At 35.8% G+C, this 18,478-nt stretch overlaps 1 protein-coding gene across 7 annotated transcripts in view; it reads right to left on the bottom strand.

The window, feature by feature from the left end:
* PIBF1 (progesterone immunomodulatory binding factor 1) overlaps positions 1-18,478 on the bottom strand; it is a 197,848-nt gene that overhangs the window by 5,034 nt on the left and 174,336 nt on the right. For 6 of the 7 annotated variants that reach the window (XR_005376364.1, XR_005376363.1, XM_038569727.1 and 3 more), the window contains one exon: positions 4,824-4,997. Coding sequence is in view for 5 of the 7 variants with exons in the window: in XM_038569727.1 (XP_038425655.1) it covers positions 4,824-4,997 (174 nt within the window). In the remaining 2 variants the exon portion in view is untranslated. Of the gene's footprint in view, positions 1-4,823; positions 4,998-18,478 lie in introns of those variants that run through there. The other variant, XM_038569728.1, reaches the window with a different exon arrangement.

Below are 18,478 nucleotides of genomic sequence, written 5' to 3'. Positions count from 1 at the left end.
CTGGAGTCCCTTCAATCTACCAGCAAAGTTCATTTAACCCAGTGTGTTGCTCAAGTATGTAGTTATGTCTTGAAAAAGGTTGGGAGGCACAGAGTTAGCATATGACTCTGTAGTGATGCTACACCAGTGTGGCATCCTGTGTCATTTGTCTTTCTCCGTTCAGTTGCACTCATTACATTACTATCTTATAAATAACTGCTCAATTCATTTGTGGTGAATAATGAGAAAAGCTGTTTTTATAATTTATCTACTCAGAAAAAGTAATTTTTAAATTGTGGTAAAATATAAACAATATAAAATTTGCCATCATTATTAAGTGTACAGGTCAGTGGCATTAAGTATATCAACACTGTTGTGTGACCATCACCACCATCCATCCACAGTGCTCTTTCCCCCTGTGTAACTGAAACTGTCTCCATTACAGTGACTCCCTACACCCCCAGTTCCTAGCAGCCACGGTTCTATTTTCTGCTTCTATGAATCTGAGTCTTCTAGGTATATCCTCTCTACTTTTATCTCCCTTTTTGTCCTAAGGAAAGTGTTAATGGATCATGAAGTGACTGAAGCCAGGGATAAGAATGTAGAAAGAGAGGAATAAAGTCTAGATATAAAAAAAATGCATATTAGACATTCTATTATTGAACAATGGAAAGAAGCACAAATTAGAAAATAATTTGTAAATACTGTACTTTTTTTGCCTTGGGTATTTCTCACACTTTAACTAGACCTCCTTGTCACCTGTCAAAATCTTAGACCTTCTTCAAGGCCAACCTCAAGTTCTTTCTGCAGGAGTGCATCAACATAAAAGTATCTATTCTTTCTTTAAATTTCCATAGCACTTAGCATTTTCTTTATTTTCCTTTAAAGTAGTCCACTCAATTTTATCTATATCAAAATGATCAAATATTCTATAATGTTTAGCAAGGGTTTCTGCATATAGTCAGGACAAAGTTGTTGAACTAAATTGTACTTATTTGAAAGCTGTCTTCCAGATGACCACATGTAGCCTTTTAAATCACTTCTACAGAGAGTCATGTGGTCACATAGCCATTTATGTATCAATTACATAAACTTAATTTACCCATCCAACAGATGCCAGTCATTGAGATAACAAATCTAAGTTACCATCTGAACCCTACCATAAACTCACTGTAATTTGGAAACTTCATACACAATTTACTAGTGTTACTATTTTTATCATGTTCCCTGCCCTCCCTGGATCCTGAGGCTTTTCATTGTTTCAAAAAGACTAAAGCAGGATTGCTAACATCTGCATTTTTACTGAGAAAATAGTGACAACGATATGAATCCTGAGTCAAAAGTACTGGTTTGGAAAAGGATGGTAGCAGAATACTAGCAAAAATTAGTACTATGCTGCTCTGGAAGGAAAAAGGAAAGTTGCTCCAAAGAGATTAGAAGAGCTCCAGTTCTTCCTAGAGAGGAGAGAGGCAAGGCTAGAGAAAAGGGTAAGCACAGGTAAAAGCTAGCTTGAGAGAGAAGATGATGATTAGCGGAATGAGCTGGGTTTTATGAATGAAAGGGACTGAAATGGTGCTGCCTGTTGCAGAAGTGGCACTAACCATAGTCTCCGGCACTAACCATAGCTTTGGGAGTTGCTGCTTTAGCTCTCCAGGTCCTTTTAGTTCACCACTCAAGTTCTCCACCCAGTAGAGTTTTAACAGTTAAGAAGATAAGTAAATCAGGAAGGCACAGAACCATTTTTTTTTTAAGTTCTCAATTAGCAAATATTTATTGAGTATCAGCTTTATCAGCTGTGCAAGGCAATGGAAACACACTCCTATCCTTAAAGCACTTACATTCTGGGGTTCAATCTAGTCTTTGTTAGTGCATCTAATGCCTGAAAAACAACTGCCATATCTGTGATTTCCATGGCCAGAACTTAAGAAAGGTGTCTATAAAATGCACCTCTTGGGGTTCTCTTCATATATAAATATCACATGAGCCTTATAAAAGGTTCATATGAATATAAAAGCATACAAAGGAAAATGTCTCAAGCTCTTATGCTTCATTTTCTTCTACATCACAGCTCTACCTCCACCCTGTTGCCCAGTTGGAAGTAGTTTTGTATTTTCTTTTTTTTTTTAAATTTTTTTTTTTTAATTTATTTATGATAGTCACAGAGAGAGAGAGAGAGAGAGAGGCAGAGACACAGGCAGAGAGAGAAGCAGGCTCCATGCACCGGGAGCCCGACGTGGGATTCGATCCCGGGTCTCCAGGATCGCGCCCTGGGCCAAAGGCAGGCGCCAAACCGCTGCGCCACCCAGGGATCCCTGTATTTTCTTTTTTTAAAAAAATATTTTATTTATTTATTCGACAGCGAGGTAGAGACACAGGCAGAGGGAGAAGTAGGCTCCATGCAGGGAGCCCAATGTGGGATTCGATCCCAGTCTCCAGGATCATGCCCTGGGCCGAAGGTGGCGCTAAACCGCTGAGCCACCCAGGTTGCCTTTCCTCATATTTTCAATGCATATATGAATATATACCCATCTATCTATCCAGCATTAAATTCGATATCAGGGAAAACTATCAATAGCAAATAATATCAGCCAAAGGATCTGGAAGCAAATTAGAAATGTTTCCACTTTAGTTATAAAACTGTAAGACTATGAAATAATTAGATCTAATTTTCAAATATTTGCATCATAAATTCCTTATTAACAAGATATAAGAAAATATATCTTGAAAAGATATAAGGGAAATATTGCTATGAAAAATTGAAACTATCAGAACAGTAACTATAAAAAGTATAATGCCTGAAAAGAATAATAGTATGTTAGTATAAAAGATGTCCAGACCTCATTTCATATGATCTCCCTCTAGTTTTACAGATTAGAACCAGCTCAGAGTGTTCAATGATTTGCTCCCGGTTACTCAGTCAATTCACACTAACAATTTTGTGTTAGCACATAGTCTTGATTTGACTGGTTTTCAGTAGTAGCTCTCAGTTTTCATTAGGGTATAGCTGAGCTCATACCTCTTTTGAAAAATTTTCCCTTATTATAAAATAAGGTTATTATAGAACACCCCCCCCCCCCCCAGAAAACACAGATATGGAAAAAGAAGGAAATATAAGCCACCCACTTGATACTTTGTATTTTGAATCTTCTTAATTTTATTCTCACTGCAGAACCTTGTTTTGAGGTACTGAAGAACTTTTACTGTTAATTATATACTGGCTGCAGTCAGGATATCACAATCAGGTTACCAGCCAAAGTTAGAAATATAGGAGTTCAGAGTCACAAGGAACAGCTCACTGCTTGGAACGGAGAAGGGTCAGAAAAGCAGATCAGAGGATGTGACAGGTTTAAGTATTTGGCTGTTATCTTGTGGTTTTCATCTGACCTTACTTTTCCCATCAACATCTAGGTTTCACTCTGCTCTCTTCTTATAGATTTTAACATAATAGACATATCATATTGTCTGCCATAATCTTAGCCCCGTGTCTGAGCCATGGTCCTTTGAAATAAATAGCTCTAGGCAGCTTTATTTGGTACCATGCGATTCCTGCTCACTAGTTTGAGTGGCCTTTCAGTAGCCTGGCTAATAACCTTAACAGGTCTTGCCACAAAGGGTATCGCCCAACAAAAATAAGCTGCACCAATGAGATTCCTGTTTTTGGAAAATACAAAGAACTAGACTATAAGAGAGTAGATGTGGGAAGGAAACATGTCTCAAGACAAGGGGCCAAGAGCAAGTCGATGAGGAAGTGGAAACTATGAGTAAGCAGAAACTAGGAGAGAAACAAAGAGAAGCTGGTGTACCACCAGAGGGAAAGATCCCAGGACACAGCTGCGGAAATCCGGAAATCCGTATAGCTGCCTTGTTTCCTGGCTGGTCAATCTAGGCTTCCTGTTTTCTCTCTTCTGTCAGCTCAGTCTCCATTACTGCCACATGGATCCTTACAGTAATTATCCCTTGTTTCATCTAAATTCTAACTCTGTCATTTTTAAAAAAAGTATGTTGAACCATGTAATCACCAAGCAATCTCATGTTTCATTGATCTTGAGCAGCATTATCTGAATGTATAATGAAGTAGCTTAGATCAGAAGCTCCCATACTTGACCAATTATTATAATCATCTTGGAAGTTTTAAAAAACTAAGATTCTGGGGACTCACTAAATCAGAATCTCATAGAGAAAATCTGTCTGGTTTTGAGTCACTGTTCAGATGGTAAAAATTACATATCTTCTGAGAAATTAAAGCAAGCATGGGAAACCATGTTAAAGTGTAATATTTGATAATATTACTATTTTGATTGTTGCCTTTTAATTTTTATTCTTATTTGCTAAAACATCATTTTTGGTATTTTCTCTACTTTTAATCCAAATTTTTCTAATTTTTTGTCCTTTGATTTCTGTACATGTAGGTTTCTACTTAATGCATTTCAGTTTATGTTAATATGATTGGTTTTGTATTTTATGAAGAACTACTTAGAGCAAAATATACTAATTAAAAATAAGAGGGCAAAGGAGATATTTTGCATCTTTTTATTCTTGGGTAAATTAAAAAAGTATACAAAATGTCTCCCTGATTCCCCTACAACAAGTCCTGAAGATTAGAGGAGGTAAATGGTAGATTAAGGCTAATTTCTGGGCAAGTCCAATATGTTCACTAAAAATATAAAACCCAATTATCAGCGGTAAGACATATATTTGGAGATTAATATAGATCTCTCAAAGCCCTTTAATGAAACTGAAAATTAGTTCAAAACCCATATGAAGAAGAGGTTAGAAATTTAAGTAAAATATATTTATGAAAATCAGAGATATTAAAATTCTAAGTTAATTTTGATTTTACTTACAAAGAGTGTTGGTTTGGGTATAAATATATTGTCTTCATGTTCTCTTGGCACATTTAAAGTTTTTGATTTATGATTTTCTGTCATATTTTTTGCATCTGTTTTAGTAAGAAGTAACTGGTCCTCAGAACGCTTACTACGCATATTGGTGACAATCTGTTTCATTGCTGCCAATTCCTGTTGATACAAAAACAGAAGATAACGGCAAGTATGATTTTAGGAAGCAGACTAAAAATGATTGATGTTAAAGCATTTATTTTTATTCTTGAAATAGAAGAAACATTTGAAGCAATCACACTATATGAATGAGGAAAGCTGTGAAACATGTCAATGTAAAGTAATGCACATAATAGTTTCATATCATCAGTATTTTTGGTATGGTAACTGATAAATATATCATTCCATACTCTAATGGATCCTTGATTTTTCTAAATATTGGCATCACCTGTGGTACTTCAAAAACTAGTGATGTCTGTGTCCCACCCCCAGAGATTGTGAGTAATTGGGCTGGGAGATGGCCTTGGCTTTGGGATTTTCTAAAGATCTCCTTGAGATTCTAACAGACAAATCTGGAAACCACTGGCAGAGCTACGTTCCACCCACCGTTCCACCCACCGTAGTTTCTCTGCACCTGTTTGTTGTGTAGATGATTTAGGCACTTAACTGTTTCTCTTCTACCTTTTCAATTATTCCATTTCCTTTTGAAGTCTTTTAAGAAGATGGTAGGGGAAAGAGCCCCAAACTTTTTTCCTTGCCTACTAATCACCAGTTTGAGTCTTAAGTTTAATACAATTTCAGGATTTCTTTAACCACTATTCTTTTACAAATGAAAACTAGAGTTTGCTTTAGCAGTTACTGTTTCAACTAAGAATTAATCATGCTGAACTTGTTAAAGGGCTCAGATCACAACTTTCAGTCATTCCCTCTTCTAACTCTATTTTGTCTTTTATTTCTCCCAACAGTGCAAACTTTAGCATTTAACACTAATTAGTGGGTATTTATGATTAATTACTAAATTCACTGAATCAAACGCAAGCAAATGGAGACAGGACAGACTAAACTCTCCATTACCTTAATTATCTGTAGAATAGTGGTGGGCTATGTTGGAAGTCATTTTTTCCCTATGATTTGATTTCATTTTCATGCCAAGAGACAAAAGTTACGGTGACAGAGAGATGTTCTGCTCCCTTCTACTAATCTGTTTATAGACATCATCTCTGTGTCAGAGCAAGTTTCTACAAGCCTTTTTTTTCCCCTGGCTGTCATGAGTTCTATTTAGAACCATCTAGCTTGAGTGGGTATTTTAAAACAGAGCTGTTGAGTTCAAGCCACTAAGCTTTAATAAATCTTGGAGAGGAGCTGGAAGAAATGGTGCCAGAACCCTTTTTCTCCTTTCTGAAGTCCATGACAATGTGTACACCTTCAGACGGTGCCAATCTGATATAACATCATTTGGGCCTTTTTTTTTTTTTTTTCATTTGGGCCTTTTGAGGGATCTTTTTGCTTTCAATATTATGTTATTTCGCTTATGTGTTCTCTGTAGTGAAGTACATAATCACCAATTTGGTGTTAAACATGTCTGGTATTATAGTAGATTTTAGCTCCTGTTCTACTGACCATTGTAAGAAGGGAAAGGGGAGATAAGATGATGGGCTCTCGGTCTATCAAAAGAAAGCTTTGCATCTGAAAGAACCCATGTTTACTTGCCTTAACTTTTGTATCTTGGCATGAAGATACAATAATAGGAAAAAATAACCTTTAGCACAACCTACTACTAATCTACAGTTAATACGTAAAGGGGATCATATTTGCTGGGGAAGGGGACCAGTGGGGCAATGAGGCTGAGGAGATTAACTGGTGATTAGTAGGCAATTAAAAAAGTTTGGGGCTCTTTCCTCTACCATTTTCTTAAAAGACTTCAAAAGGAAATGGAATAATTGAAAAGGTAGAAGAGAAAACGTTAAGTGCCTAAATCATCTACACAACAAACAGGAATAAGTTGTAGGTATAGTAAGGCAGAGGGTTTTGGCTCCTAAGTGTCCGGGAGGAGGCCATCATTTTGTTTCTCTTTGGCTTCCTTCTACTGCTGGTATAGGAGCAGTTACAGGAAATAGCTCATTCCTGGTGCTGGTCAGGAGACAGAAGAGAAATTCTTGATTTATTCTTTGATTTATTCTCTATTCAAGAAATTCTTGATCTTTGCTTCATCCAAACTAGGATCACTTTAATTTAGGCTGTTGTCACAGTCTATTTTCATTCTTCTAACTGTATTAAACAATAATGTTAGCACCGTTTCTGAAACCTAGGTAAAGAACATTTTACGAGCAACACAGTTCTAAAAAATTCCTATTAAAAAAAGACAGCTACAATGGATACTAAAAGAACATGTAGAAAAATTTTGTTCAGTTTTATTATGTTTGGTCATAGAAATGATCCATCCCTTTCATATCAATGGTAAATTTTGGGAAGGAATATTTTACTTTAACAACAAATAGTATCTGCAATCCCATCATGCACTGAACACACAGCCAAACAAAGACATGTACTGGAATTATTTTAGCATTAGGTTAGAAGTTGAAGACACCTCTACTCCTGTTACTAACTCTGTAAACTTAGGCAATCTACTCTGGTTCAATGAGATTCAGTTTCCTAATTGATAAAATGTGTGCTTGTGTTACCTTTTTGGCTATTTGCCAGTTCGATAAGTGAGTATGTTTATTTTGCATTTCTTTTATTGTGAGGTTGAGCAGCTTTTCATATACTTAAGGGTATTTGATATCCTTGGCCCATTTTTCTCCTGGGTGATTGGTCGTTTTCTTACACATTTCAAAGAGCTCTTTATATGTTAGAGATTTTAGCCCTTTGTAGTATGAGTGGCAGTTTTCCGCCCCCTGTTTATCTTTTATCTATGTTTATATATATATATTTTTTTGCTATGCAGAACTTTATGATTCTGATGTAGCTGAATATGTCAATCTTTATTTTACAGCCTTCTCCGTGTCTTCTTCCATTTTCCTCCAGTTACTTTTATGCTTTCTTTTTCTTTTCCTTTTCAGTTAGACCTCTGATCTGTTTGAAGTTTATCCTGGCTTGTGGTGAAGGGTGTGGATTCAACATCTTTCCCCCATAGGTATTCTGTGATAAAATTATGTACTCACCCATTTCAGATGCTTATCTTTATCATGCACTAAACTTCCATTAAATATATGATTTATTCCTGGACTTTCAAACTCTATTTCAATAGTCTGTCAATTCATGCACCCTATGTCACACTGTAAAATGTTTACTGATTCGGGTATGTTTTTGGCTCTTAGAGACAGGGGTGGACCTCTATTAAAGTAGGAGAAAAACTTAGAACTGATTTTTAGGATATTGGGTCTTTCTACCCATAACAATATTTTAATAGATTTTTCACCTACACTTTTGGCATAAATTGTCATGCCCTAATTGGTATTACCATTACAAATAAATGGTTATAATTACAAGATCTCAATTCTCAGACTGACAAAACAAAAAATAAATAAACCAACATAGCATAGATGAGCTAGAAAACTTGTCACTACAAAAGAGAATCTTTAGGTAGGATGAAGTCACCCTGAGATCTTCTGTTTTGGTCCTGATCTGGTTTGGTTTTTACCATGTTCTTGTCTGGCTCCTGATTGCTGGTTCCATCTTCTATTTAAGATTCCACTCTTACTGTTTGGACTTCATTTTTGCATTTCATTTCCTTAGTTTGGGTTCTGCTTTTCTCTGTTCTATCACTGTCCTTTTCTGATTGGTCAGTAGGATTATTTGTACTAGTATTTGATGACTTACAAATACTGTTCACTGCAGAGTGTGATTAGATGCACAAGAAAGGAACCTCTGATATTCAAAGAATGTTTCAAGTATCATGTTCAATTGAATTCTTTTTCTTACATTGCATCTATTGTTCCAAATCATATTTGGGTTCCTATTTTGTACTCTGATTTTCTTACAGAGATTTTCCTCCTTCTTAAAGTGCTTGCTTTTTAGTTTTTTTCCCTCATTGATGGAAACAATATATGCCTTTTTCCATATCACTTAAGATTATCTAGCTTCTTAATCATGCTATTTATTAGCTGGGTTCAATTTTGTACTGATTGCTTTTAAGACTGATGCACAGCTGTTATTCTGAAATTTCTCCTGGTTACTTTCTTTATTATTTATCTTGGCAAGTTTCATTATTCTGAGGGCATTGTGGAAGAAAGTATTGTGCTTTCCTTCAGGACTTTGATGGTATTAGTTTGTTTTCTAAAGCCAAATTTCTGAGAACTATGATGCCAAGCTGATTCTTATTTCTTAGTAATTGTTTTCTTTCTTTCTATGATCTTCTATATTGTTTAGTTTTTCTCTGTTAGTTTCCATCTTTTTACCTTTTTCTCAGTTTTAGGAGAGTTCATTGACTTTTCCTCACATCCTTCTCCTACAATTTTTGAAAATAAAATAGCACTAATGTTTTTTTGTTCTTTCTTTTCTTTTCTTTTCTTTTTTTCTTTTCTTTTCTTTTCTTTTCTTTTCTTTTCTTTTCTTTTCTTTTCTTTTCTTTTCTTTTCTTTTCTTTTCTTTTCTTTCAATATTTATTTATTTATTTATTCAGGAGGAGGGAGAAGCAGGCTCCATGCATGCCGGGAGTCTGATGTGGGACTCGATCCCGGGACTCCAGAATTGTGCCCTGGGCCAAAGGCAGGCGCTAAACCGCTGAGCCACCCAGGGATCCCCTCGTTGTTTCTTATTTTATGGAAATACTACTTTCTCAAATCTTTCTGGAAAAAAAAGAATTATAATATGTTGTGTTTTTCTGCTATGGAATTTTGTTTTTGTTTTCTTTGCAGAACAGGGTCAGTTTCTCTGTTTACTGTGATTTTTTTCTCTTTTGTCCTAATTTTCTTCCAATTTTTGACAGTCTTTGGTGTGTGTTCCAATTTATGAACAAAGAACCAGATTATTTTGGTTTTTTGTTTCATTTATGGAAAGAAAGCAACGGAAAACTCTCTCTGAATATGTGGATGAGAAAATCTGTTTAGTGGCTTCACTCTAGGGGTCCTCATGCAGAAAGCAGGCTCTCTTCTCCAAAATGACAAAACGCAGAGTGCTCTAATCTGGAGTCTTTCACTTTGGCTGTTTTAGCCTATTCTTGGCAAATGCTCCATTAATGTCTCAAAATATTTTTTAAAATTCCCATTTTTACAAATTATACAAGCATTACTTGTTCACTGTAAAAATTCAAATACTGTAAAAGGGACACACCCTAATCCTCTTTCCCTTTAACCACTGGTTTGAGATCTTTAAATAGTATTCTATACACATAGTCTGATTTATAATAATAGTCATAAATTCTAACACTTTTACACTGATTTTCAAAAAGCTAATATTATATATGTTATAATCCAGGATATCAAATACATAAAAAAATTATAGTAACTTCAAGAATTAATTAACCATTCATTAAAATGAACAGCTCTAGAATTGCATCTGGTTATACAATTGAGACTTAGGATAAAACTGAAATAAAAAAATAAAAACCACACTGTAGTAAAATAATTACTACTCAAAATGGAAGAATTAAGGGCAAGGATATTCTTATGAAACTTCTAGATGATGATGAGCAGGAGGAGGAGGAAGAGAAGGATGACGACTGTTACTGCATAAATAATATCTATAAAACAGATAAACTGCTCTCTTGAATCCAAAATCACATATCGTGGCCATTGAATACAAACTATTTGCATAGAGTGGTGGTATATTAAAACAGCTCAACTGCAGAGCAGCTGCTTAACAGTATTGCATAGTTGATGCCAATAAATTGCTGAAAGTTGTAAACTCTGCAAAGATGTTGGCAAGGGGACACATAGATGGCATTTCTTGATGAAAATAGCTCTGACAAGTATAATGCAAAGTATGTGCTCTACTGAAGGTCAAATGTAAGTGTTTTTACATAGGAATAATAATGTATCACAGCTAACAAGTCAGATAATTCTGTGCATCTTTCCCACTTGCGGTAAACACAAGGTAAAAACCAACCTTGTTTTAAATCAAGTACATACATATTTTGGATATTTAAACTTTATCTGAAAGGGTATTTAAAAAACATTTTATTATGGAAATTTTCCAATTTACAAAGAATATATGAAACTCTTCAGTTCTACTACTTAATTGTAACAATGACAAACATTTTGCCAATATTGTTTTTTAAACTAGCTTTTTTTTTTTTTTTTTTTTAATTTTTTATTTATTTATGATAGGCACACAGTGAGAGAGAGAGAGAGAGAGGCAGAGACACAGGCAGAGGGAGAAGCAGGCTCCATGCACCGGAAGCCCGACGTGGGATTCGATCCCGGGTCTCCAGGATCGCGCCCTGGGCCAAAGGCAGGCGCCAAACCGCTGCGCCACCCAGGGATCCCTTAAACTAGCTTTAATGAGATATAATTCACAACCATACAGTCATTCATTTAAAGTGTGTAATTCAATGGTTTTTAGTATATCCATGGATATGTGCACATCACCACAGTCAATTTTAAAACTTTTTTATTACCTCAAAAGAAACCTGGATTCCTTAGGAGTCACTCCTCAATCCCCTTACTCTCACCTTCCCACCCCTAAGCAACAGCTAATGTACTTTCTGCCTGTATAGATTTCCCTGTTCTAGATGTCTCATATGAATGGAATCATAATATATGTGGTCATATAATTTTGTTACTAGCTTCTTTCACTTAGCATAATGTTTTCAAGATTCGTCCATGTTGTAACATATATCAGTACTTCATTTCTTTTTATGGCCAAATAATACTCTACTGTACGGCTATACCATATTTTGTTTATCCATTCATCAGCTGATGGACATTTGGGTTGTTTCCACTTCTTGGCTATTGTGAATAATGCTGCTATAAACATGCATGCGTAAGTTTCTGTGCGGACATGTTTCATTTCTCTTGGGTACAAACCTAGAGGTGGACTGCTGGGTCATATGGTTAACTCTATGTTTAGTTGTTTGAGGAACTGCCAGATTGTTCTGTCAACAGTGTTTTATCTATTTCCTTACCAGTTTTTAAAAAATATTCTAAAGCAGATTTCAGAACTCAGATTATTTCACTTACAAATACGTTAGTAGAGATTTTTAATACATGGTTTTGAGGAAGTTAAAATATACCTTGAATGTCAATGCCACTATACTCTAAACAAGGGACAAAGCAGATTTTGTATGGCAGAACTGTTAAAGAATAGTATCAGTATCTACAACTGCAAATCGCTGTTCTCTGTCCCTACTGTCTAAATACTTGTTCCTATTAGTAGGGAACCTTTCCCTGGGGTTGTCCCTTTGGATCATAGGGAGAATATAAAGTTTTTAGGTGTGGAGAGAGGAAGAGAGTGGGCAAGAGCTAACATTCACTGTCCATCTACTGTGTGCTAGACCTTGTGTTAAGTATTTTACATAATAATTTAATCCTCTTCTAGAGGTGCCTGGGCGGTGTAGTTGGTTGGGTGCCCGACTCTTGGTTTCAGGGTCATGAGATTAAGCCCCATGTCAGGCTCTGTGCTCAGTGTGGAGTCTGCTTAAGACTCCCTCTCCCTCTCCTTCTGCCTCTCCCCCTCTGTAGTCTCTCTCTCACTCAAATAAATGTTTTAAAAAAAATTAATCCTTTTCCAAATACCAAGAGGTAAATATTACTTCAATTTTGAAGATGAAGAAATAAGCTTATGATGTTTTAAGAAATTTAACCAAGTTCATTAGTTACTAGTAAGTGAAACCAGTTTTCAAATGCAGGTCGTCCTGGGTTCAAAGCTGTCATTATTTATATAATAGTGCATGTATCTTCTATCAAAGGCTTTCATACACATACACACATATGCACACAATCACACAATTTCAGATTTGGAAGGGATCTTCAAGTTACTTAACCCACCCTCTAATCAAAACAAAACAACAGCAATAACAACAACAACAAAAAACAAAGCCAAACAAAACAAAACGTGTCTCCTTTTAATGTGTACTCTTAGGTTTTAATTCTAGCCTTTGGAGACATGTATAACAAGTCTATTACTATCTCTTTCACACGTTTACTTTGAATTTCTTAAAACTCTCTAAATCATTTCATTTTAAAAAAAATATTTATTTATTTATTTATTTATTTATTTATTTATTTATTTATTCATTCATTCATTCATTCATTCATGATAGACATAGAGAGAGGCAGAGACACAGGCAGAGGGAGAAGCAGACTCCATGCCAGGAGCCCGACGCGGGACTTGATCCCGGGACTCCAGGATAGCGCCCTGGGCCAAAGGCAGGCACTAAACCACTGAGCCACCCAGGGATCCCCCTCTAAATCATTTCTTCTGTAAACACCCCCAGTTCATTCATTCCTTTTCTATGTAAAAATAATTCTTGAATTCTTTCACCACCCTGATTGTTTTCCTCAGATTACCTTCTACTATTGAAAAGTTTGGGGTCTAGAACAGAACAAAGAAAGAAGTCTTGGCCAGAGCAGAATAAAGCCTATTTACTTCATATTCTAATGTATTTAAGATGACATTCACATTTTTGAAACCATACCTTATCTGTGATTGAAAGCTTAGCAAGGAAAAGAAAAAAAAAAGAAAGCTTAGCAAGAGCTCAAGTATATACATGAATGAGACACAACTGTGCTGTCATAGCCTAAGGGACATAACTAATCACCTAGTACATTCTTTCCTGAATTTGGATATAATCATAAGGTCATGCTCAACAGCGATCCAGGTAGAGGAAGCTAGAATTAACACAATAAGTAGGCCCCGAGTTGAAATCACTGACATCATTGACATAACAGAAGTGTGGGCACTCTGATTCTGTTCTGATTGCCTTGTACACACCCTTTATCTCCTCTGATTGCTGGATGGTCTCCTTTGGACTTCTGACTTCTCTGCCTTCTGGTACTCAAGCTCTCTTGGTGTCCTGCTCTTCCTCTGTAACAGTATTCTTCTAGTTGCTGTCCAATTTCTGGCCTTTACTATCTCAGTATAATCTGATAGGTTTTGATGGATACTCCAGCTGATTTCCATCATTGACTTCAGGCTCTGAACACTGTGTTCTACTCTGAGGACTGGTTTCCAGAGTGTAGCTGACTCCTGTACCTGTACTTTCTCCATGTTTTATTCCTAGCCTTCTCTCAGTGTTAGTTCCCTGAGACGTGATCAGTGACTTAAGTTTCTATCAAAATACTGCCAATATGGAACCTGACAGGATTATGATCATAATTATCTCATCCCTCCTGGCCACCATACATTTCCAGAGACTTATTTTTATTTATAGCTTTGCAGTTTTGTGTGTCTCATGTTCTATAATTGTTTGGTTTGTTATAAACTGTTACAATTCTAAGAGAATTATAAAAACACATGGATAGAAATGACAGCAAGAGGTCTTTACTTTTTCCTTACTGATAAAAAAAAAAGGTTAGAGAAATGTACTATTTAAAAGAAAATATGCCAAACTTCTAAAATATAGTGGGAAAAATACATATTTCATTCTAAAATACATATTCAAAAAACTAGAGAATAGCAGGCCTATATGATACCTAAGAGATATGAAAGTGTGATGAGAAAAAAGTTAAGATAGCATATATACACAGGTAAAATATTTTTATGATGAGACATTATATTGCTTCACATAAGAGTTTTACTTGCAAGATACAAGGATATTTGTAATTTTAAAGATGATGAAAAAGATTAAAGCAGTCAAAATACTTATGAAAATAATTTAACCTCGTTTTACTAAGTTCTGTACAAGTCCACATAAACATAGAGGTCCACAGAGTACAACCTAAGAGAAATTCGTGTGTCTTTTATGCAACTCAAAATTGAGGAGAGTTAACATTCCTTAAGATGGATAACTGAGATTCAGCTGCTCTTTCTGTGAAATGACCATCATAGGGTTCCTGTAAGACTTAAATGTTTTAAACATTTTGGAAGAAAGAAGCTATAAAAACTCAAGATATTATTACTGATATATAATAGGTTTAGTTCTGGCATATTTTAACTTTTAAACCCATGTGAGTGGTCTCTCTCTCTCTCTCTCTTTCAAATAAACAAATAATCTTAAAAAGAAATATTCACTAAAACCTACTAAATAAAAAATTTTAAGTGGAAGAGCATCATGGAGAAATGTATGAATCTGAGAAATTATTATATCTAACAAAAATTAACTTAAGCACTCAGTATTTTTTTAGTCATGTTGTTGTAAAATTTAACTACACAGGTATATAAGAAAAACATGTAAAAAGGTATCCTTAAGAAAATGTCAAAACAGTGAAGTATGAACCAAAAGGAATGACACACATATAGAAATATGTAATTTGTTTGAACCCTTTATGAAGTGGATTGCCTAAGGGGCACTTGTGGTGCTGAAATGTCCCTGAAACTTTCCGAGAAATCACAAAGAACATACAAGTTAGAATCCCGGAACATAAACATACCATAAAAGAATGATAATTATACTGTGACTTCACTTTTAGGAAACCTGGTTAACTGCAGGTTCGTTTTCTTTTTGTTAAGTGATACATACTGCAGTAAGAGGCAAATTATCTGGGCTAATGGGAGTCCACCATTCAGGCAAGTATGGGGCTTTGCATATTCTAGGTACCTTAGTAAGGAGTGGCTAGTTAATTCTGGTTAAATACTAACTGAAATGCCAGTAAGCCCTGAAAGATAGTATTGGTAGAAGCAGTAAGTGAAAAGGTAGAAGAATCTCAGGTCTTAGATATCTTCCACAAATATGTATCATTTTTGAGAGGCTTGATATCCCCAAAGTTTGCTTGTGGGTACAGATACCACATCCAGGGTTTTAGGAGTAGCTTTATTCTAGACAAACTTTACAGATACGACTTCCTAGTGGCTACTTTTAGATAAATCTCTGAAATTGTTCTTGGGTATAGGAGAGCTTCTTCAGTTAAAATGATAGCAGTTGTCAGAGTGTGCTTTACTATGGGCAGGAAGAGGATGAGGATATATTGAAGGCTAGTTTCTAAAGCTTTCTATTTGTTCTATTTGACAGTTTCAAGTACAATTATAATTGAAGACTGTAAAGGACCATAAACAAACATTCAACTAAGTACTTATTATTATGTGCTAAATACTGTGCTAACGGCTAATTTACTAGGAAAAATGAAGCACTTTTCTGGCTAAGTCATATGCATAATTATGGTATATAATAATGTGAACATTAATAGAAATATCTAAAAAATTATTGGAAAAATGTAGAAAAAAAGGTTAAATTTTTCTTTGTGGAGCTAAAGAGAACTTCAAAGAACACATACCATTTGAATTGACTTTTGGAACAGAAGGAAAAGAGAAAAAGGAACCACATTCATTGAGTTATATGCCTATTACATTCTAGGAATGTTACTACAGTTTTTAATTCCCATACAATCATATAAGGGAAACATTGCCTTTACACTGAGGAAACTGAGTTTAAGGGGTTAACTTATCGTCACAAGAATCTATAGCTATCAAGAAGCAGAGCTGTGATTATGAACTCATCTTGTCTGACTGGCTTTTCCCACAGTATTTCAAAATGTAGGTGACATAAAGAATATAAAGGTTATTCCAACCTTAAAATTTAAGAAGAGACTTGAACATATATATACGCATGTACACTAGAAGGTAGAATGCAATTCTGGACCAATCCAGATGTCCATCTTCTCCATGTTTATACCTAGCATGCTACACACTACTAGAGATAAATTGTGCAGAATGGTACTACTATAAACACATGGTGTTTCAACTTGGCAATTATCTAATATATTTTTTTAAAAGATTGTATTTATTTGTTCATGAGAGACACAGAAAGAGAGGCAGAGACATAGGCAGAGGAAGAAGCAGGCTCCCTGCAGGGAGCCGGATGTGGGACTTGATCTGCAGACCCAGGATCACACCCTGAGCTGAAGGCAGGTGCTCAACCACTGAGCCACCCAGGCACCCCTAATATTTTCATAATATATATTTCTCATTTACTGTGTAGTTATTTCAAAATTCTATTTTCCTCAAAATTCTGACACTAGCACATCTCTTGCCATTAGAGCACAGCCATTGGATGGAAACTACCTGAATTCTTACAACCAAACCTACAAACTCACTTTTATCTTTTCTTTTTTTAGGATTTTATTTATTTATTTATTCATCACACACACACACACACACACACACAGAGGCAGAGACACAGGCAGAGGGAGAAGCAGTCTCTATGCAGGGAGCCTGACATGGGACTCGATCCCAGGTCCCCAGGATTACACCCTGGGCTGAAGGCAGCGCTAAACCGCTGAGCCACCCAGGCTGCCCTGAACTCAACTTTTATCTTAACATAATCTTTATTTCTATCTTCAAAATGGAAAAGGTGCCCCTCCTGTTTAAAGTTAAATCCCATCACTGTGCTCTAGATCTCTTCCTTCTCCAACACTCTGCTGGGAAATTGATTATCTTCTCTTGTTTGTACCTATAATGTCTCTACCTGGCTCCTATCACCATTTAAACTCTCTAGCTGTGGGAGGTAAAAGTCCTTGATCTCATGTTCTCCCTCCTTCCCATCATCCTATATTCTGATTTAAATATCTTAAAGATTGCCTATTTTTCCTAGACCACTTTTCAACTTCTGCTCATTCATCAATTCACTGTGGTCTGCTTTTTAGCTCCACTGAAACTGCTGTACCATCTTACTAAAATTCAACCGATGCTTTTTTTTTTTTTTTTTTATCTTTGTTTGACTTGGCCCCTTGACAGCCCATTGTCACTGGTCAGATTCTACTGTCTTTCTGATGTTCCTGCCATCTCTCTGGTTACCCCACCTTCTAATTTGTGTACACACTTTTTCCTCTGCCTCTCCCTTAAATGTTGGTGCTCTTCAAGATTTTGGCCTAGGCCTTTTTCTGCTCTCACTCTACGTAGTTCATTTACCAATTCATTTAATCCCTTCCATATATAAAGCACCTTCTTTACTGGATATATCCACTTAGATATTTTCTTGAGCTTTCTTCTCCAAATCTATTTGTCCCATGTGCTTTGCAGCACCACCATAAACCCACGACACAAGCCAAAACTCCAGGCATCAATTCTTGTATCTCTGCTCTTCAACATTCCCTGGATCCAATCACCAAGCCCCATGATTCTACTTTCTAAACAGGCTTCAAATTAGCCCATTCTTGTGGGACACCATTATACCAGTCTGGTTTAAGATACCACCATCACTCACTGAAATACTGGAATAGTTTCCTAATTGGGGCTCTTACCACCACCCTTAATACAGCTACAAAAGAAATCACAAAAGGGCTTTATATCAACATCTTAAAATTATGCACAGTATTCTATGAAACATTTGGCTGATTAAAGATGCTTTTCCTACTCTTGAAAACTTATATTCTAAGGGCTTATATTTTATGATGAAATATATACACAGAAAAGCAGAATTAGAATTTCCAAATCAGGATATCTTGTTTCAAAAGGTGAAGATGAGTGGATAAAAAGGGATGAAAAATGAAAGCCACGTAAGAAGATTCCTGAGAGGTATACTCAATAAGAAAGAAGACATGCTCAGGAATTACATTTCTTATATTCAAAACTGAATGTTTAACTTGAAGCCTCGCTACTATAATTCAAGATGAGATCCTATCAGTTGA

Source organism: Canis lupus, chromosome 22, assembly GCF_011100685.1.
Source record: "Canis lupus familiaris isolate Mischka breed German Shepherd chromosome 22, alternate assembly UU_Cfam_GSD_1.0, whole genome shotgun sequence".
Lineage (NCBI taxonomy): Eukaryota > Metazoa > Chordata > Mammalia > Carnivora > Canidae > Canis > Canis lupus.
This window is presented reverse-complemented; position numbering and strand designations above follow the sequence as displayed.